This window comes from Pan troglodytes, chromosome 13, assembly GCF_028858775.2.
Source record: "Pan troglodytes isolate AG18354 chromosome 13, NHGRI_mPanTro3-v2.0_pri, whole genome shotgun sequence".
Classification (NCBI taxonomy): Eukaryota; Metazoa; Chordata; class Mammalia; order Primates; family Hominidae; genus Pan; species Pan troglodytes.
Genome location: NC_072411.2, coordinates 20,123,461 through 20,145,402, shown reverse-complemented (window position 1 = coordinate 20,145,402; position 21,942 = coordinate 20,123,461). Strand labels below are relative to the sequence as shown.

Here is a 21,942-nt window from a genome sequence, read left to right as displayed (position 1 = left end):
CACCCGGCCTGGGTTCAGCTGCCTCTCTCTCTCCAGGGGGGCTGCAAGCTGGTCATGGTGCTGTTCCAGTACTGCATCATGGCCAACTACTCCTGGCTGCTGGTGGAAGGCCTCTACCTTCACACACTCCTCGCCATCTCCTTCTTCTCTGAAAGAAAGTACCTCCAGGGATTTGTGGCATTCGGATGGGGTATGTTTCTCCCTGGGTCTGATATCTGCATGGTATGTGGGAAGGGGTGCTGAGTCGAGAGTTGGAGGGTTTGGCTTTTAGTTCCAGCTCCACACTTAACTAACTTGTGTAATCTTTTTTTTTTTTTTTTTTTTTGAGTTGGAGTTTTGCTCTTGTTGCCCAGGCTGAAGTGCAATGGCATCATCTTGGCTCACTGCAACCTTCATCTCCCAGGTTCAAGTGATTCTCCTACCTCAGCTTCCCAAGTAGCTGGGATTACAGGCATGTGCCACCACATCCAGCTAATTTTGTATTTTTAGTAGAGACAGGGTTTCGCCATGTTGGTCAGGCTAGTTTTGAACTCCTGACCTCAGGTGATCCGCCCGCCTCGGCCTCCCAAAGTGATGGGATTACAGGCGTGAGCCACCGCATCCAGCTAACTTGTGTAATCTTAGACAAGTTCCTTGATGTTTAACCCTCTGGTCTCAGTTTACTTATCTGTCAAGTGGGAAATCCTAGCTCAAATTTAGCCCCAGTTTCTGGCATCTAGAGCTTTTTACAGTTCATTCCCACCCAATACTTTTTGCCTCATCTGCCTTTAGACGGTCCATTCCTACATCCTCTTTCTTGCTTCCTTTCTGTGTTAGGACGCTTTTGACTGCTGGCATCAGAAAATCTGTAAACCTTTAAACATAAACGAAATTAATTGGCTCATATAACTGAAAAGTCCAGTGATCACCAACTTCAGGAGAGGCTGAATCCAGCAGCGTCACACTGTTGCTTTCTGTCTCTACTTTGCCTTTCGTAACATCGGCTTTGTAGTTAAGCTGGTGTTCCCAATGGAATGGCCAACAGCTTCTGGGCTAGAGACTTCCTTGTACCGAACTCCAATGAGAGAAAGAAAGAGACTCCGTCCAGCATTCTCAGCAAATATTCTGAGGTGCACTCTGGTTGGATGGCTTAAATCTCATAGACACCCTTGAACTAGTCACAGAGGCCTGAGAGAATGAAATATGTTGATTGCCCTTAGCTACTCAAACCACATGACTTCCTAAAGGAAATTCGGGATTCATTGTCTAGGAAAGAGGGAGAATGAGAGCGAGACAGCCAAGTGCGGGCCCCCATTCCATCTCTGTCCCTTTTCTTTTTCGGTCAATGAAGACGACAAACAACTTCCATTTTAGGGGCACTTGCTATGTGCCAGGCATTGGATTCAGCACTTTACATGTATCATTTAATCATTGTAGCAATCTCCAGAGGCCTCTCAGAGACCTCAGCTCACAGACACAACGTAACATACCAACTCACATGGTAAACAAGGACAGACCTCAGGATTCAAGCCAAGACTTGTCTGTTTCCAAAGCCCTTTAACTTTTACCCTGCCATTAACACCCATCCATCCATCCATCCATCCATCCACCCACCCATGCACACATCCACCCACTCATCCATCCATTCCTCTATCCATTCATCCATTAGTTGCTCATTTGATAAACATGAACGTTACCCTAAGGAGTTCTAGACAGAGAGCCAGGTTCCTGTGAGCGACTCAAAGGCTTACAGAGATAGTCATGTGCACCAAGCATTAGCTTCTTTTGGTTTCTTCCTGGTGCCTTTAAGAAGTGTCCCTGCCAGGAATGCCCTCTGCTGCCTTTTCTGCTTGTCTAAATCCTTATTTACAAGGGCCCTGTCTTCCGATCAGGGAAGCTGCCTGAGCTGGCAGAGCTTGCTGAGCCCTCCTGCTTCTGAACCTTGGCAGCCCAGTTAGCACCTGACCCTGGGCCATCGGGAGGTTGCAGAGTTATGCCGATGTCTCTAGAGGCCAGCAATCCCAGAGTGCCTGGGGACCAGGGACTTGCCTTATGCAGCTGGCTTTGCCAAAAAAGCACCCAACTCACTGAGCCCAGTTCACTAAGCTTTAAATCCCAGATATGCCAGGATTCAGCTGTATGAACATGGACAGTTTTCCCATCTATAATATCAGAACCATAATTTATTCAACATTCTTTGAGCACTTCCTGTGTTCAGGGATTACAAAGCTGCATTGTGATAATATCTCTGTCACAGGATTTTAAGATGTTGGAATGAAATAATAAGAACCTTGCTTTCTTCTTCAAATCTTTGTGGAGCATCTTCTGTACGCCAGCCCTGTGCTGGGTGCTGAGAATTGAGTAACATATAAAACAGCAATGGTTCTCTTCCTCCTGGCCTGTTTGCCTGCCAGACACCAAAGAGACCCTGAAGGGTCCCTAGAAGGCCTGAAGCCCCTCTATCTGTGAGAAGCCCTTTTCATGCGAAGGTAACGGCCCCTGCTTGAAATTATACTGATTTCACCAAAGATAGGTTGCTTAAATGGGTACACCCCTACTGTAAAACCTTGTAAAAAAATTTTTTTTAAGTACACAAAAAAAAATTACCCTAGTCCCACAGATTGAACTTTTTCTGAGATTTCCTTCCAACATTTTTTTCTACTTGCAGTTTTTCCTCACATAGCTGTGGTCATTCTCTATGAAGAATTTTGAATTTCACTTCTTCCCATTAACACATAAGCATGTTCTGTATTATGTCAAATCTTTCATAAACATTTTAAACTACCACATAGATAGATAGATGTGATATAGATGTATTTAACCACATACCTATTGTTTGGACATTTAGGTTGTCTCACTGTTATAAATAGCACAGTGATGAATACCTTTATGGGCAAAGTGTTTTCTGTATGTAATACAGAATCCCAGGACGTGGATTCCTGAGTGGAAAGGAGTGAGCATGTTTAAGGTTTTTAACACTTACCCAAAGCTTTGACTTTTTCAGAGCGGCTGAGGTGTGAGTCTGTATCCAGAGAATAGTGACAGCGCAGGCTTTATAGATGAGCCAGGCTGCCACTCAGCGAGTGAGAGTGAGTGGCTGGCACTGGCGGTTCTGCCTCAGCATGGATGAGGGTCTGCCAAACCCAGCTTGCTGCACTCCCTGCCCAGAGACTCTGAGGCAGTGGGTCTGGGGTGGCCTGAGACTCTGCATTTCTGACGTGTTCCCAGGTGTTGCTCATGCTGCTGGTCCAGGGGCCACACTGAGCCACCAACTTAAACCATTATAAATTTTGCAAACTTTCCCACCAACTTGCCACTAAGGATGGAAGATAATGAACAAGTGCCTCTCAAAACCCATGTTCTTTGCCCAAAGCACCAAGAATTGAGGCAAGACTTTTTTTTTTTTTTTTTTGAGAGAGAGTCTTGCCCTGTTGCCCAGGCTGGAGTGCAGTGGCGCAATCTGGGCTCACTGCAAGCTCCGCCTGCCGGGTTCACACCATTCTCCTGCCTCAGCCTCCTGAGTAGCTGGGATTACAGGAGCCCACCACCACACCCAGCTAATTTTTTGTATTTTTAGTAGAGACGGGGTTTCACTGTGTTAGCCAGGATGGTCTCAGTCTCCTGACCTCTTGATCCACCTGCCTCGGCCTCCCAAAGTGCTGGGATTACAGGCGTGAGCCACCATGCCCGGCTTTTTTTTTTTTTTCAAGATAGGGTCTCTCTTTGTCACCCAGGCTGGAGTGCAACTGTTCAATCTTGGCTCACTGCAGCCTCAACCTCCTGGGCTCAAGTGATCCTTCTGCCTCAGCCGCCTGAGTGGCTGTGACTACAGGCATGCACCACTGTACCTAGCTAATTTTTATTTACTTATTTTTATTTTTTGTAGAGACAGTGTCTCACTATGTTGCCCAGGCTGGTCTTGAACTCCTGGCCTCAAGTGATCCTCCTGCCTCAGCCTCCCAAAGTGCTGGGATTACAGGCATGAGCCACCACACCCAGCCCAAGGCATTTGTTTAATTGTTATTTTTATCAAAGTCATTCATGTACTTGGTTTAAATAATTAAACAAAAGACTACAAGGTTTATAATAAACAAAAGCTATCTCCTGCCTTCACTTCTTATTCCCGAGCTCAGCCTCCAGAGTTAATGCCTTTCACTCTTTTAACTTGTTTCTCCTAAGGTTTACTCTCGTGTTTCTAAAATCAATACACTACTATTTCTTGATTTGTCTGTTTGAAGCATTAGTTATTGACTCCACATGATGGAAGATAAGAATATAAAATTATTTTTTCTTTTCTGAGACAGGATCTCACTCTCTTGCCCAAGCTGGAGTGCAGTGGTTCAATCATAGCCCACTGCAACCTCAAGCTCCTGGGCTCAAGCGATCCTCCTGGCTCAGCCTCCTAAGTAGCTAGGACTACAGGTGCATGCCACCACATCTGGCTGATTTTTTACATTTATTGTAGAGACAGGGTCTTGCCATGTCTCCCAGGTTGGTCTTGAACTCCTGGGCCCAAACGATCCTCCTGCATCAACTTCCTGAAGTGCTGGGATTATAGTTGTGAGCCATTGCGCCTGACCAAGAATATAAAATTCTTAATCCTCTACCTCCATTCTTCCATTACAGTTTCTTATCATTTTTGGCTAAATCAGATTCAGTGTATACATTATTATATCTATGTAAATAGTGTTTACCACTGAGATAAGTGGTGTACAATAATTTTACTTTCAATCTTATTAACTTTTTATTTTCCTGGAATCATTTTTCCTTTGCTTTTTATATATATATATATATTGCCAGCATCAATTCTCTCAAATTCTTTGGACAGCCTTCCAATGCTATTTATTTTCCAAATCATCAAATGCAATAGGAAATCTATCAGTTCCTATTTGTTTGTTTCCTGCTATATTAGTTCCTAAGGCTATCTTAACAAATTGCCACAAACTTGGTGGCTTAAAACAACAGAAATTTACTCTCTCACAGTTCTGGAGGCCAGAAGTCTGAAATCAAAGTGTCTGCAGGGTTGGTTTCTTCTGGAGGCCCTGACGGAGGATCCCTCCCATATCTCTTTCCTACCTTCTGGTGGTGGCTGGCAATGCTTGGCATTCCTTGGTTTGTAGTTGCATCAGCCCCATTCCTGCTTATGTCTTTACATGGACTTCTTCCTCTGTGTCTTCTCTCTCTGTGTGTCTCTCATGGCCTTCTTATAAGGATGCCAATCATGCTGGAGTAGTGGCCCACCATACTCCAGTATGACTTTATCTTAACCAATTACATCTGCAAAGACCCTATTTCCAAGTAAGGTTACAGTCTGAGGTGCTGGGTTGACATGAATTTTAGGGAGACACTATTCAACCTGGTATACTTGCCAGTGTTTTTTTCTAGAGCTTTCTGCCTTCTTGCTTGACTTGGGCTGGCTGTTCTCCAGATTTGCTCAGCTCCCTTAGCTTTCACCTTCTTCCACAAATCCTGTTTCCTTTCTTTCTCATCTCCCTGTCTTTGGTTTACTCTCTAGTTGTGTTGGAGCACATCCTCCAGTATCTGTCTAACCAAGAGCACCTGAAAGGAACATTTTTTTAATCCCATGTCTGAAGATATCTTCGTTCAACCTTCATACCTAATTCATTATTTTGCTGGACATAAAACAAGCTGAAGTCCAGGCACAGTGGCTCACACCTGTAATCCCAGCAATTTGGGAGGCCAAGGTGGGCAGATCACTTGAGGTCAGGAGTTCGAGACCATCCTGGCCAACGTGTTGAAACCCTGTCTCTACTAAAATACAAAAATTAGTCAGGGGTGGTGGTGGGTGCCTGTAATCTCAGCTACTCAAGAGGCTGAGACAGGAGAATCACTTGAACCCGGGTGGTGGAGGTTGCAGAGAGCTGAGACCACTGCACTCCAGCCTGGGCAACAGAGTGAGACTTCATCTCAAAAAAAAAAAAAAAAAAAAAGTTGAAAAATCATTTTCCCCAGAATTTTGAGGGTCTTGTGTTTTGGCATCAGTGTTATGGGATGTGCCATGCCATTTTGCTTCGTGAATTTTTTATTCCTTTCTACATAAGCTGCAGGATCTTCTCTCTGTGTTCTGAAATGTCACAGGGATGTGCTGTGATGCAGGCCTTTTTTCATCTTTTTTCCTGGCATACGGTGTCCCTTTCATCTGAAAATTCATGTCTTTCATTTCTTGAAAATGTTCTTACATTATCTATTTAATTGTTTTTTCCTTCTGTTTTTTATCCTCTGTTTTCTGAAACTCCCTTTAGTCTAATGTTGTACATCCTGGAATAACCTCTAATGTTCGAATTTCTTTTTCCTACTTTTCATTCCACTGTTGTTTATTCTGCTGAGAGATTCCTAGTCTTTATCTTCCAACCCGTCTATTGCGTGTTTAATTGTGGTTATCATATGCTCCGTTCCTAAGCCCCCTTTCTTGTTCTCCGGGCACTCCCTGTTGACAGCATCCTGTTTGTGTCTTGTAGATACGACCTTTTATCTCTCCGATGGCGTTCCTTAGAGTTGTTTTGTTCAAGTTCCTTCTGCTTCCTGTATGGTCTGTTTCCTCTGAGTTCCTTTTCTCTGATTGTTTTGGTCTGTGTCTTTTATGTAATAAGATGTTGGTGACCTTGGCTGTCTGTTCCTATTTAAGAATGAATCACTTCAGAGCCGGCTACTGGCTGTTGGGGGTGTGGGGTTTGTCTCTCAAGGGACACTGGACTGGAAGTGTTGGGGGGTCCCCCCATGGCTATCTATAGGCCCTTTGTCTGGGGCTGTTCAGTTCCTCTAGAGAATCCTTTCATCTCCAGCGTGCAGTGGCAGGGAGGTGGGCAGAGGGTAGAGGGCTGGGGTAGGGGTAGAAGCCCATTCAGTAGAGGCCTGAAAACTGAGCGGCCCGGGGACCAGGGCTTTTACCATTCAGCTTGAGCATGTCCACTAGAAATAGAACCTGATTTAAGTATTTCTGCTTAAAAAAAAAAAGAATCTGAGCCATACATCTAGCTTAAAATTTTCTAGTAGCCACAATCAACACAGTAAAATGAAACAGGCAGTATTTGTTTCAATAATCTATTCTGTTCAACCCAAGGTGACCAAAATAGTATCATTTCAATGTATAATCAATATAAAAATTGGTAATGACATATTTTACATTTTTTTTTTTTTTTTTTTGAGACGGAGTTCCTCTCTTGTCACCCAGGCTGGAGTGCAGTGGCGCAATCTTGACTCACTGCAACCTCCGCCTCCCGGGTTCAAGCTATTCTCCCACCTCAGCCTCCCGAGTAGCTGGGATTACAGGCATGCACCACCATGCCTGGCTAATTTTTGTTTTTTTAATAGAGACAGGGTTTCGCCATGTTGGCCAGGCTGGTCTCGAACTCCTGACCTCAGGTGATCCACCTGCCTCAGCCTCCCAAAGTGCTGAGATTACAGGCATGAACCACCGCGTCTGGCCATGTTTTACGTCGTTTTATTTGTACCAAGTCTTCAAAATATGGCATCTATCTTGCATTTAGTGCCCAACTCAGTAGGGACCAGCCACATACCAGGTGCTCAAGAGCCACCTTGAGTGCTGGTGTAGACCGTCACTCCATTCCTGCTCAGCTGAGCAACCCCTCCAACCCTCTGCTGGGCTGCAGCCCTGTTCTCCTTGGTTCAGTAATTCCAGAGAATAAACTCTGTTGGAAGTTGACTATTCAGTCTGGTGAGGGTAGTGCTGGCCGCCTGGGGTGCTTATCTGTTTCTTATCCAGACTTCAAACCATCCTCCTGCCCCAGCCCCACTCTGCCGCCTGCCTCCTGGGTACCGGGTGCCCTGGCCCTAGAGCATCCTTGGGCACTTCCCCAGCGGCATTGCCCCAGACAGCACTTCTGTTTCAGCTTCCTCTGCTCGGGACATCAGCTGCCACTCCTCTGCCAGGCTTCTGTGTGCCTAAGCGTGTTGCCATCTCTCCTCTACTCTGCCCTTCCTTCTCAGTCTTTGTCCTTATGGGCTTTTACCATTTCTATTTCTTTATTATCATTTTAGAGGGGCTTCAGGGGAAGTAGGGATAAATGTATAAGTTCAGTTTGCCATGTTTAACTAGAAGTCAGGAAATGTTGTTGTATTTTCTCTTCTAAATTCTTGTGGACTTGATCTCATCTCTAGTCCAAATTATATTTTTGTTTAAACATGACAGTGATGGCTTACCTTAGCTGTTAAATGGCCAAGCTTTTTACAAACCAATATTTGAATAAAATCAACGTTTCTTTCATGACCTGTGTCCACCCCTTCTCCACTTCCTCCTCCCTGCTGCACGTGGCCAGGCAGATCACAGTATGAGAAGGGGGCTCTCCAGCTGCCTCCATGTGTCCACGAGCCTGCCCAGGAGTCCCAGCCCCTCTATACTTTGCAGTGGTCCTCTGGAGTCTGGCCTGGGTTCCCAGGAGACCCCTAACACCAAGTGGCCTTTGGGATCCTTCTGATTCTGCCATAGTCCCCAGGGCATGCCCGGCACCCTTGAGGCACATGGTGCCACATTCACACAAGATGGCACAAGATGGCAGAGGGATTTCTGTGGAAACCAAATCTTGGCACCTGCTCAGTAGCTGGGCTGGGGTAACCAATTGTCCTGTTCTGATATGTGTGTTGAAAATTGAGTCCTCTCTCTTCTGCTCCTCCCTTTGTTTTTAATCCTCAGGTTCTCCAGCCGTTTTTGTTGCTTTGTGGGCTATTGCCAGACACTTTCTGGAAGATGTTGGGTAAGCTAACGGAAGGAGGATAACAAGAATGTATCTGACATCGTCCAGCTTTTCAAACAGCATAGTTACTTCTTTGGAGCTATCTAGGAAAGGCTTTTTTCTCAAAGTAGAGGCCACAGATGAGTTCCCTGGACTGATGCTCACTGCTTCCCAGGTGTGTTTCCAGGTGGGCCGAGCAGCCTTGGCCATGCCTGCACTGTCCTGGCCTTCCTGTCTTCTTGCTGCCTGTCCACTCTGCATGTGGCTCAGATGCCAGACAAGAGCTACGGGGCTCCAGGCAGGTGTTGCTCCATGGAAGAAACTCAAGGAAGGGCTAGTCCAGCTTTTTCTTCCTCCTGGGATCTGCCTCCTGGATGCCTCTCTACCCCTGGGTGTTTAGGAGCCCTGCAGAGCCAGACTCTAAAGAAGTCAGGCATTGAGGGTGGCAGTGAGCCCAGGGGACGCACCTGGGAGTAGGTACATGGGAAGCAAGCTTCAAAGAAGCTGGGGAAGAGGAGAGGCAGCAGGGCAGCAGCGAGGCAGCGGGGCAGCATGGGAGTTGATTTCTCAGGGGCATAACGACACAACCAGGCCAATAAGTGGATGAGGTCAAATGAGACATCCAAGTGTCTATAGTCCAAATTTAGCCCGAAATAATTGCTTCAAAGTAATTTTTGTATTGGGTGAATTCACTTTTTTAAAAAGTCTGGATTTTCAGCTTGTCTAGAAAAAAATGGAGAGGTCCTTTAACACGTTCCATTTTTCCTTGTGGCAAAAATAAGCTGGAGCAGAGCTGCGGCTGTCTTGGACAGGGCACATGCTCCCCAGTTTGCTCAGTACCCTCCAGGCCTGATGTCCCCAGATCCTGAGGTCACATGTCAGCCATCCACCACTTCTCTTACTGATGTCATCTTCCTGGCTTCTGTTGGTAGCTGAGTTTGCCACCGTGCTCGCTGGTGAATTCTGACAGTGAGCTAACTTTTGGATCTGGGAGTCTCCCGGCTCTCAGGTTCTCACAGGGAGACAGGTGGCCACTCCCTCAGCCCCAGCACTGCTCCTGGGTGGCAGGAGGGGGGGTTCTAATGGTGCTGGGCACACGACTGCAGGGGCTCAGTGCCACAAACACAGGTCCTTCATACCAAGGGCCACCTCAGGGAACATGTCCTTGCTGGTTAGCCCAGCTCCCACAGCTCCCGCTCATAACCATGCCCAGCTGTCCCTCCCTTAGGTGCTGGGACATCAATGCCAACGCATCCATCTGGTGGATCATTCGTGGTCCTGTGATCCTCTCCATCCTGGTGAGTGGCCCTCCTCTCCCTAGCTGGGGATCAGTGGGAGAGACGGAAACGGTGACCAGCCCACAGGGGCAGAGGGTGGAAGGACAGGGCTCCCTGCAGGTGCCAGGAGGGATAAACCACAGTGTTTGTGAGGTTGGTGAGCAGCGTGGGGTGTGAAAGCTCTGCCCCCTGCAGAATGTGTGGGAGTGCAGTGAGGGCTGAGCTGGAGGCAAGAGCCTGCGAACCTGGTTCTTTCCCACAAGCAGCAGCTCAAGTGTGGTGAGCAGAGCTCCTTGTTCTAAACTGGCTGGGTCCCATTGGCCTGAAATTCCACCTTCACTGGCTCAGACCTGTGGGCCTTGAACATTTTTCTAGGGATTTGCTTGTTAACCTGGGATGAGTCGCTAAGCTGAGATCACTGAAGAGGGTGGGAGTGCAGATCGGGGAAGCTCAGTGGGGCCATGGTCTTGGGACTTTGCAGTGCTGCGAGTGGGCTTAGGCCTGGAGGGGCGGCCCCAGGGAAGACATGCTGGGTGACCATCTTGGACAGGAGCTTGCGGGTGTCAACCCTGGTGGCCCTTTTGAATCACCTGGGAGCTTTTAGAAAATACTGATAGCTATTGATTCCATTTCTTTTTCTGGCAAGAGGCCTGGGTACTGGTCCCCAGGCGATTCTGCTCTGTGCCAGGGTAGAGTCCTGTAGCCCAGCCCATGGGTATGGTTCAGCATAGGGGGACAGAGGAGGGAAGGCACATGGGGACACGCAGGAATCATCTCATGGATGGAAGCAGTCCCTTGGCTGGAAGTAACATCCACACGGACAGCCCAGGGATGCCCAAGGCTGCAGAACCAGTTGAAAGTGAGTGTCCTGTGCAGGCTCACCTGCGTGGGGTAGGGGGAGAGGGCACAGGACAGGGCCCCTTCTCTTCCAGTAGCTGCCTGGGTGGCATCTTGGGATTGGTTGAGAGGAGAGGACCATTCCATGACAACCTTCTTTTATTCTTTTTTAATTATATAATCTGAGCAAAAAATGCAAAATACAAAATGTTTGTTTTGGTTTTACTTTTTGAGACAGGGTCTCACTCTGTCACCCAGGCTGGAGCGCAGTGGCGCAACCCATGACTCACTGCAACCTCCACCTCCTGGGCTCAGGTGACCCTCCCACATCAGCCTCCCGAGTAGCTGGGACTAAAGGCTCCCACCACCACGCCTAGCTAATTTTTTGTAGAGATGAGTTTTCACTGTGTTGCCCAGGCTGGTCTTGAATTCCTGGACTCGAGTGATCTGCCTGCCTCAGCCTCCCAAAGTGCTGAAATTGCAGGCGTGAACCACTGTGCCTGGCACAAAATGTATTTTTTAAAAAGGAAAAAAAAAATCATTCATCATTCTCCCAGCTACATATATGTTATGACCATGTGTTTTCCTTCCTCCTTCTTCTTTGAGCAGACGTACTTTTCTTTTTCAAAATCCTTAATTAGGTTTTGTTTTTTTGTTTTTTTGTTTTTTGTTTTTCACTTAGCAATAGATGTGAGCTTTCCTGTTTCATGTGTAATTCCTTGATAAACTGATTTGCCATGGCTTCATAATATCATGCTGGAGGCTGTTTCCTCATTTAGTTAAGCAAGCCCTGCTGTTATTCTGGGATTTGGACAGCCCAGCCCAGGACAACCCTGGATGAAGGACGGCCAGCTCCAGTGTCCAGGGCTGGTTTCAGAGGACTGTGGTTTATTCAGCAATTGAGGATGTTGGATGAGCACTCCTGATGCAAAATATCTCCCTACCAACCTAGCATGGGGCCTGGAATTCCACTATTTAAAAATGGACTCATTCTTGGGAACTTAAAGACTTTCTTTCTTTCCTTGTTTTCTGCTTGCTTGCTTTCTTCCTTCCTTCCTGCCTTCCTTCCCTCCCTCCCTCCCTCTTTCTTTCTTCCTTCCCTCCCTCCCTCCCTCTTTCCTTCCTTCCTTCCTTCTTTTTTTTGTCTTCAAGTGCTCCCTATTAAATTAAATACAACTCTAAGGCAAACAAAATTAAACTAAATAGCCTTAATGAGTTGAGAGCATGCATAGCCAGCTTACAACAAGATGCATAAACAAGTTGCAGAGAAGCAGGGTTCCCCGAAAAGCAGTGCTGGGCCAGGAGTCCTAGACAGCCACTAATCCTGTGTCTTTTGGCAAGCATTCCCAGGCCCCAGGCTGCTTGTGTGAACAATGCGGGTGTGAGGCTGGGTGATTCCACTGATCCCTGCTTCTATAAAATGGCTGGAGCAGGTGTGTGAGGGAGGGAGAGATGCTACCATGTGGGCAACTTCCTAATGTTGTTGGCACTGGGCACTGGGGTTGGGGGAGGGGACACCAAAATGAATAAAAAGACTGCGCTCCTGTCCTTCAGGAAGTTACAATTGAATTGGCACATAAGGAGGCACATACATGTTTGACAGACACATGCATTTGACCTTTTAAGATATTTTCTCTTCCAATCATAGTTCACAAGAAAAAAAAGATATTTTAAGTGCTCTTACACAGTAATATTATCCCTAAATACAGTGAATCAGGAAAGGGAAGTAATCAAGGGTGGCTTCTTGAAGCTGGCGATTGAGCTGCAAACTGGGCCTCACACCAGCAGCTTCAGCATCACCTGGGAGCTTGTTAAAAATAATTCTTCGGCCCCACCCCAGACTTACTGAACCATAACCTGTGGGGTTAGAGCCCAGCAATGGGTACCCTAAACTTTGAGAACCACTGCTGTAAAGGCAGTCAGCTTTGGCATTGTATTACCTGGGAGCTTGTTAGAAATGCAGAATCTCAGGTCCACCCCAAACCTGCATTTTAACAATATCCCCAGGGGCTTCCAATGCTCTGCAAGGGTGAGTGATCTGCCTTGCAACTAAGCAGACCTTAGAGCTTCTGCAGCCCAGGGGCAGGAGGGAGTGCTGCCTCCAGCCATGGACTCTAGACAGTGTTTCACCAGGACTGGGGGTGGGGAGGGGATGGAGAGGAGCGGCAGTACTGGTGAGCCATCCTGGCTGTGGTGTCTGCAATGTCTTCTCTGCCCTCAGGTCCAGGGGACAGGGCCAGGAGAGGTGGCTGGAAAAGCAAGATACCTTCAGCCCCACCTCTGCCTTGTGTTTTGCAGATTAATTTCATCCTTTTTATAAACATTCTAAGAATCCTGATGAGAAAACTTAGAACCCAAGAAACAAGAGGAAATGAAGTCAGCCATTATAAGTAAGTGAAGGGCAAAGACTGAGGCATGGTCAGTCAGCAAGCATTTACTGAGCACCTACTGTTTACTTAACTGGTGCTAGCTATTGGAGACGGAGGAAAAGTTGTAGACCCAGTCGTAAGAAGTTTAACAGGTACATGGGGGCGGTTGCGGGGAATGGTCTGATTTTAGAGCCTCAGACACTGTATGGGGGTGGAAACACCAAGAAACCTCAGGCAGGAAGCCTGATGGCAGAGAGATCTTATCCTTGGGGCAAGGCTAGGGAGTCTCCACATGGGCTTCAAAGACTGAAATTCACACAAATGTGTGTAGGTACAGTACGTGTATTTTCAGAGGAGGATGAACTACGGTTTCATCAGATTTTAGGGAAGTGCGTGATCCAAAAACACTTAAGACCTTTCAAATGTTAAAGAGAAATACGTTCGTTTTCTAGGGCTTCCATAACAAAATATCACAGAGTAGGTTGCTTAAACAGCTGATATGTATTTTCTCAGAGTTCTGGAGGCTGAAAGTCCAAGATCAAGGCGTCGACAGGTTTGGTTTCTTCTGAAGCATTTCTTGCTGTGTCCTCACAGGGTCTTTGCTCTGTGTGTGGGCATCCCTGATGTCCCTCTGTGTGTCCATATTTCCTCTTCTAAGGACACCAGTTGATTTGATTAGGCCCCACTCCATCCTTGTTGTAACTTAGCCTCCTCTTTCAAGACCTTTCTCCAAATGCAGTCACATTCTGAGATACTGGGGGCTAGGACTTCAGTGTAAAAATTTGGCAGTAGGTGTGGACATAATTCAGCCCATAAATTATATTAAAGACAAATTAGCGTCCAGGCGCGGTGGCTCACACCTATAATCCCAGCACTTTGGGAGGCCAAGGTGGGCAGATCACTTGAGGTCAGGAGTTCGAGACCAGCCTGGTCAAGATGGTGAAACCTCGTCTTTGCTAAAAATACAAAAATTAGCCAGGCATGGTGGAGGGTGCCTGTAATCTCAGCTACTCGGGAGGCTGAGATAGGAGAATCGCTTGAACCTGGGAGGCAGAGGTTGCAGTGAGCTGAGATTGCGCCACTGCACTCCTGCCTGCACAACACAGCAAGACTCTGTCTCAAAAAGAAGAAAAAAACAAAACAAAAACAGGACAAATTAGTGTCCCCCAGAGACCTTCTCCATGGTGTTTCGTGTTTTGAGAATCTGACAGTGGCTCAGATTACTTGGTGTCAGATTCCTGGGGACCTGGGATAAAGTTGCCAGGTAAAATACAGGATGCCCAGTTACATTTGAATTTTGGATAAACGACAAATCGTTTTTCAATATTTATACCCCCACATGGTGTCCATTGTTTATCTGAAATTCAGATTTAACTGGGGATTCTGTATTTTTATTTGCTAAGTTTGGCAACCCTAATCTGGGAAGAAAATACAAGAATTTATCCCTACAGATATTTATTATCTAGCAAATGAGAAAGCCGGCTTTGCTTGTATGATGTTAGACATAGAGCAGCAGTGATGTAGGCACGTAATTTATAAATAAAGTTAATGGTGTAGGTACTGTTTATTTTCTTTTTACTGATGGAGGTGCATGATCAGAAAGTTTGGGGCTTTGCCATGAGTCAAAAATTGTTGTATCTGAGTGATGGATATGTGGGAGTTAGAAATTTTCAAAATAAATGAAAACAAAAAAGTTTGGGGTACTGCTAGCCAGCCTCAGCAGTCAGTCCCGAGCTGGGGAGTGGCACAGCTGTGTGCCCACAGGAGGAGAAAGGGCGCAGGGAGGCAGAGTGGAGGCTACAGCCTTTCTGTGTCCCCAGGCGCCTGGCCAGGTCCACTCTCCTGCTGATCCCCCTCTTTGGCATCCACTACATCATCTTCGCCTTCTCCCCAGAGGACGCTATGGAGATCCAGCTGTTTTTTGAACTGGCCCTTGGCTCATTCCAGGTAAGCTTCCAGGACTGGGGCTGCCAGCTGAAAAGAGGAGTTCTCTGTGTCCTTAGGGAGAGGTGGAGGGCATAGAGACTGCAAGCCAGATGCCTTATCTGGCAGAGACCCAGGGGAAGAAGGGGTCGGACCTCACAGTGCTACAGGTCCCTGAGTGGGATCCCTGATCCCCACCAGTCAAATGGGGGTGGGAGATAAAACTAAGAGAGATGGAGAGACTGACTTCAGGGAAAATAAAAAGGAAAAGTAGCCCCAGTACACTATATTGTACAACTCTCAATAGCATATACATGGTCAAAATAACGTAAGCGCGGATGGCCGAGTCATCAAACACTGGGGCGGGAAGATGAGCCTCGCGGGAGTGTGGGGCGGGTGTTTGGAAGAGAACACTGTCCTCATCTTCACGCTGGGAAGTCCATAGAAAATGCCTTAGACTGAAAACTCCTCAAGTGGCGACACCAGCATATTTTTTAGAAGCAGTTAAGACAGTTTCAAGGAGCAGTTGCATCTGAGGAACAGGAAGTGAGGGTGGGGTGTCAGGAGGCTGCTGGTTCTGTAACAGGAATCCTTTGATTCTCTGAAACCATGTGCATATGCAAATTATTAAAACTAAAAACTGACTTTAAAAAATAAAGTGAGGTGGAAAAGCACTTACCTACTAATTCCACAAGATGCTGTGAACTTAAAAACAACAACAGTAAACATGTTTGGGCAGAGGGAGCCTGAACATGAATCCCAAACTTCACAATGCCATTTGTTTATTTACTCATAGCTATTTCCTTCCAAAAATAATGCAATGTCGCTTTTGGGAAAAACATACAAAGGACAAAAAATAAGTAGATGAAGGATCAGTGAAAAAAAGAATGTACAACTGGTTGGGTTGCTACACAGAAACAAATATGATAAAGTTCTATACAGGAGGGAGAGATGGGTCATAAGTATGATAGGGAGCTTCCCAGTAGCCAAAGCAAAGACAAAACAATTGTTTCAAAATTTCGCATATCCATAAGACAAAATCAAACTGACGGCTGGGAGAAGCCAGTGATTATAGGCTCTAGGGCCTGAGACAAAATTCTCCCAGTAGTATTTTTTAAAGGACTTAGTCCTTAACGACATTTCCACGGTAGGGCGATATTGTCCAGCCAAGCTTTCACTGGGGTGGCCTCGGCCTGCGAGCAGGGGTTCAAACCCTCCCCTCATCCCTAGAGCTCTGTTCAGGGTAGGATCTTCCTGTTACTTACAGGTTCTAGGGAGGATGCCTCACTGGGGACACATCACTGAGTGGAGTCAGGTCTTGCCCTACCCACACCTTCAGACCACACCCTCCCCTAAGCTGGCCCTCTACCCAGTAACCCCTGTCAGTGCCCCAGACCTTCAGAGAACTCAGCCTCTGGCTTAATCCAGGATTCTTTTCCTCTGGGCCTGGGGGCCAGGGAGCTAGCTTTCCTCACCACGGCTCTTGTAACGTCCAGGGAGGCTGGGCACACAATGGCCCATCTAGCAGGTAGAGGATTTGAGGACCAGTCGGGTGGAAGGACTTGACCTGGCTCAGAAAAGGGACCATGCTGAGAGCTTGGACCCGGGTCTGCCTGGCCATGGATGGGGACTTCCTGTCCCTCAGAGTTGGGGCTAATGGTTGGGACTGTGGACTACTTCTCTGGGAAAATGTCTTGCCAAGAGAAAATCAAAAGCACTTTCCTGATGTTCTCATACGAATGTTGATGAAGAAAAAGGATCTTTTAAAGTTTTATACATATATATGTATATATATTCATATGTATATATGTATATATATATTCATATGTATATATGTGTATATATATTCATACGTATATATGTGTATATATATTCATACGTATATATGTGTATATATATTCATACGTATATATGTGTATATATATTCATACGTATATATGTGTATATATATTCATACATATATATGTGTATATATATTCATACGTATATATGTGTATATATATTCATATGTATATATGTATATATTCATATGTATATATGTGTATATATTCATATTCATATGAATATATGTATATACATATGTATATATACATATGTGTATATATATATAAGAATATGTATATATATTCTTATATATACACACACATATGAGAAAATGTTTTTCATATACAAAAGTGAAGAGAATAGGACAATGAATCCCATTACCTATCCCCAGCCTCAGCAGTATCCACTCATGGCCTGTCTTGTTTCATCTCCGTCCCTACCTACTACCCCTATCTTTTTAAGTAAATTCAAAACATCATGTTATTTCATCTGCAAAGAGTTTAGTATGCATTTCTAAAAGACGGGGCTTAAAGAAGAACACATACAATTGTAATAACACCATCACTGTCATATACTCTTTAAAAATGTATTTATGGCCGGGCGCGGGGGCTCACACCTGTAATCCTAGCACTTTGGGAGGCCGAGGCAGGCGAATTGCCTGAGCTCAGGAGTTCGAGACCAGCCTGGGCAACATGGTGAAAGCCTGTCTCTACTAAAATACAAAAAATTAGCCAGGCATGGCGGTGTGTGCCTGTAGTCCCAGTTACTCGGGAGGCTGAGGCAAGAGAATTGCTTGAACCTGGGAGGCAGAGGTTGCAGTGAGCCGAGATCGCGCCACTGCACTCCAGCCTGGGTGACAGAGTGAGACTCCGTCTCCAAAAAAAAATATGTATTCACTCTTTCTAATTGTATAAATAATGCTTGCTTATTGTGAATAATTTGGGAAATAAGGAAAAGTTTTTCAAAAAAAGAAAAATAGTAAGAAAAAAAATCTAGAACGTCATAACCCAGAAATAACTTCTGTTAAAATGTTGGTGTGTTTACTTCCGTCTCTTTTCTTTCCACAAAGATACACACACATAATTGGGATCATGATGTGTATGGTTTTGTATCTTGCTTGTTTTGTTTAATTCTCTATCATGCCCATCATGAACATTTCTTCATGTCATTAAAATTCTTCAAAGTCTTCATTCTTAATGATCGGAGAATCACGGTGGAAATTAGTAAACTTGCTGGCTTGTGTGAGGCCTGCCCTATATACACTGGAGCACAGCTAACTCCGTCCCCTGAACAGTGAAAATGTGTCCCTGGACCCTAGGGCAGCGGAGGCCAGGCAACCCTAGCCCATGCAACGGGCAGCATCCTTGGCCTGCTCGTGGCTCTGGGCCAAGCACACAGAGCTCCAGGCATGCCTGAACCCCTCCGTGCCTCAGTTCCCTCGCTTGTGAGGTGAAGATCCTCCCACCTGCCTCCGAGGGCTTTGGCGAGGTTAAATGAAGCACCTGGGACCTACAATTACTCAGGCCTAGCTGTGCTCCGATCCAAGTCTGTTTCATTTCAAAGCCTGCCTTGAAGTGCCTTTTACTCCCTCTCTGACAGTAGTTCCAGGACCATGATGCCCGTTTTTTGGAACTGTGTGGGGATCTTTAAAAGCTGCTGATGCCCCCAGCTGCTGGGATCTGGGGAGTGCGACCTGGATAAAAGGTCCCAGGTGATTCTAATGTGCAGAAAAACTTGGAAACCGATGCCCTGAGTGTTTCTGCCCCTCAAATAGTCCCCAGTCTATGTAGCAGTCATTGATACCTGAAATTCTAAAGCAAACCCTTCCAGCTTCGCCACTAACTCTTTTTAAAATGCCAACATCCCTGAGAAGTTGTACATGTTAAGCCCACCATCGATGAGCTGATTCATCACCCTTCGAGGTTCCTTTCCAATATCATAAGTAGCTACAGGCAGGCCTGGGTGGGACTAGGGAGGAGGAGTTGGGCCATCTGAGGTCAGGCCTCTGTGTGGGGAGGGCAGGCCCGTAAGGGAGAGAAGGGTGGCCTGAGGTGGGTCCCTGAGAAAGGAGAGGAGCAGGGCAAATGTGCCGCAGAGACACTGCTTCCTGCTGATCTGGAGGCCTGTTAGGCTCCAAGCAGGCGCCCCAGCCTGGAGTCCCTCCCCTGACAGAGCTCCACACCAGGATCCTGGGGGCACCATCAGGAAATCAGGAGCTCCAAATACCAGGGAGGGAGGGTCTTACAGGCACAGACCTTGCCACACCAGGGAACAGAAAACTGAGCATGGAGGTGCACCCACCTGTCCATTAAGCAGGGAGCTCCAACCCTGCTCACCACTGGCTGGCCGGGACCTGTACATAGTTTGTTCTGCCTACACATTTGTTTTTCAATTTGAATCAGTTATCTACATTTAAACATATTCAGATTTCCAGCTTATCTTGAAATAAGACCACACAGGGCCCAGGGTCTCACCCTGGGCAGCCTGCACTCCTCCTGGCAGAGTGGGTGGACTTCAGGTGCCACCCATCCCTGTGGCTCCCAGGTGAGCTTCCTGATCCCGGCTGGCTGGGTTAGCAGCCCCTACTGACCTGTCCCTGACACCATATGTGTTCAAAAGGGAGCCTACCCTTGGCTGCAAGGAGTTCACAGTTTATGCTGGATGAGCCAGCACAGCCAGGGCCACCGTGGGCAGCCCGCAAGAGGTAGCCTAATTCCCAGTGAGGCAAGAGAGGTGGGGAAATGAGCCTGTAGCTGGTGATTAAGAGACCTGGGGAGGGTGCAGCTGGCCAGCTGGTTCAAGCCGCATGCTGAGCACCTGTGCTAACCCTGCTACCTCTCTTCTTCTGGCAGGGACTGGTGGTGGCCGTCCTCTACTGCTTCCTCAACGGGGAGGTGAGTAGTCTTGGGTCACCCAGGTACCCAGCAGAGCTCCTAGCCATTGGTTTCCGGGTCAGAAGGAGCTACCTGGGAGGCGTGGTAGGAAGGGGGATGGAAAGGGTCAGAGGGAGTCCTGGGTCTGGTGGCAGGTGGCTTGGCCAGTTCTTTTAGGAGTCTGGATTTGCTTAATGGGAGCAACAGAATCACCTGGAAGGCTTGTTAAAACCATGGCTGGACCCTGTTCCTAGTTTCTCATTCCACAGAAATAAATTCTGTAGGTCTGGACTGGGGTCTGAGAAAGTGTTTTTTAACAAGCACTCCTGGTGCCGATGTTGATCTGTTCAGCAAATGCAGGAGGAAAGTTGGGCAGAACCCAGGTTCCTGACTGCCATGCTGCTTGCTTAATGGGCGGTCTCAGTCACTGCCCTGTTCTGGGCCTCAGTCTGCCCATATGTAAAATGGGTGACTCAGAACTGTCTGCAGCTCAATCCTTAGGGACCTCCAGATGAGCACTGACTCCTTGGGAGACTGCACACTCACTTTGAGGACTCGAGCCTCACACGGAGCATTTGGGTCAGGACCCCAGGCTCTGGGCATACAGAGCTATGTGGTTAACATGAGCTAAGGCTTTCTGTGACTACTGACCATCTATCTGGTTTGTTGCACTTGTATGGGAGTGATCTTTGATGTTTCCCAAAAATCAAATATCAAGCCTAGCTTCAAAGGTTCAGCTGCTGCAGCTGGGAATTGTGAAGGAAATTTACAAAGAGAAACTCCCTAGTTCCCAGATCAGTTCTGAGCTTGGGTGGCTTCATGGGAATAAGTGGGGACCCATCTTAAATCACTTAAAATCACTGGGGACCCATCACTGAGTGGAGTCAGGTCTTGCCCTACCCACACCTTCAGACCACACCCTCCTCTAAGCTGGCCCTCTGCCCAGTAGCCCCTGTCAGTGCCCCAGACCTCCAGATAACTCAGCCTCTGGCTTAATCCGGGATTCTTTTCCTCTCAGCCTGGGGGCCAGGGAGCTAGCTTTCCCCACCACTGCTCTTGTAATGTCAAGGGCACACACTTGTCCCAAGGTGCACAGGTCCTTTCTTTAAGACACGATGTAATGAGATTGCAGGTGCACGTGCCCAGGAGAGAGGGGACCCTCAGTAGCTACTGGACATTGGGGCTGGAAACAGTCAATCTGCGTGGCCTGCAGGCTAGGGGACAGGGCAGCTGGGCAGGAGTGGCAGGGCCTGCGTGGAGTCACTGCGGGAGTGAGCAGGGCTCCAGGCACAGAACTGTCCTCTCCTCCTGGGCTGATGGCTGGTCTCCCGGGCAGGTGCAGCTGGAGGTTCAGAAGAAGTGGCAGCAATGGCACCTCCGTGAGTTCCCACTGCACCCCGTGGCCTCCTTCAGCAACAGCACCAAGGCCAGCCACTTGGAGCAGAGCCAGGGCACCTGCAGGACCAGCATCATCTGAGAGGCTGGAGCAGGGTCACCCACGGACAGAGACCAAGAGAGGTCCTGCGAAGGCTGGGCACTGCTGTGGGACAGCCAGTCTTCCCAGCAGACACCCTATGTCCTCCTTCAGCTGAAGATGCCCCTCCCCAGGCCTTGGACTCTTCCGAAGGGATGTGGGGCACTGTGGGGCAGGACAAGGGCCTGGAATTTGGTTTGTTTGCTCTTCTGGGAAGAGAAGTTCAGGGGTCCCAGAAAGGGACAGGGAAATAAATGGTGCCTGGGATGAGATTCAATCTATATTTGTCCGTCCTTTTGCCTTGACACAAGGTGAGGCTGTATGCTCTTGCCTGCTCCCAATGCCTTCCCGCAGGAGGCGGGCTCCTCCCTGGTCCCCCAGCTCAGTTACTCAGGGACCAGACTAGAAGGCCCAGCCAACATGAAATGTTTGCCCTTGGCGGATGCTGTCTGTCTCCTACTGTAACTCACCTGGTTAGCAGCTCTCACCCAAACCTTCAGGACAACAGCTAAAATAATATGATAAAGTCACCATGGAGGCCAGGGAAGCCCCAGGGCCCCCAATCCCTTTTACTATCCCCAACAGGGTGTGAGGGGCACACCCCTATTTTTCCTGCTCTTCCACACAGATGTCCTCAGCCTGAGGCAGACACAGCAGGAAATGGGGCATGATCCC

The 21,942-nt window shown here is 47.4% G+C and overlaps 1 protein-coding gene across 1 annotated transcript in view; it reads left to right on the top strand.

Annotated features, from left to right (window-relative positions):
- SCTR (secretin receptor) overlaps positions 1-21,544 on the top strand; it is an 83,876-nt gene extending 62,332 nt beyond the window's left edge. Inside the window, exons 7-13 of the mRNA XM_515761.8 lie at positions 37-190; positions 8,651-8,711; positions 9,919-9,988; positions 13,103-13,194; positions 14,994-15,120; positions 19,773-19,814; positions 21,130-21,544. Coding sequence (XP_515761.3) covers positions 37-190; positions 8,651-8,711; positions 9,919-9,988; positions 13,103-13,194; positions 14,994-15,120; positions 19,773-19,814; positions 21,130-21,270 — 687 coding nt within the window. The 3' untranslated portion in view covers positions 21,271-21,544. The remainder of the gene's footprint in view (positions 1-36; positions 191-8,650; positions 8,712-9,918; positions 9,989-13,102; positions 13,195-14,993; positions 15,121-19,772; positions 19,815-21,129) is intronic.
- The last annotated feature ends 398 nt before the right edge of the window (positions 21,545-21,942 follow it).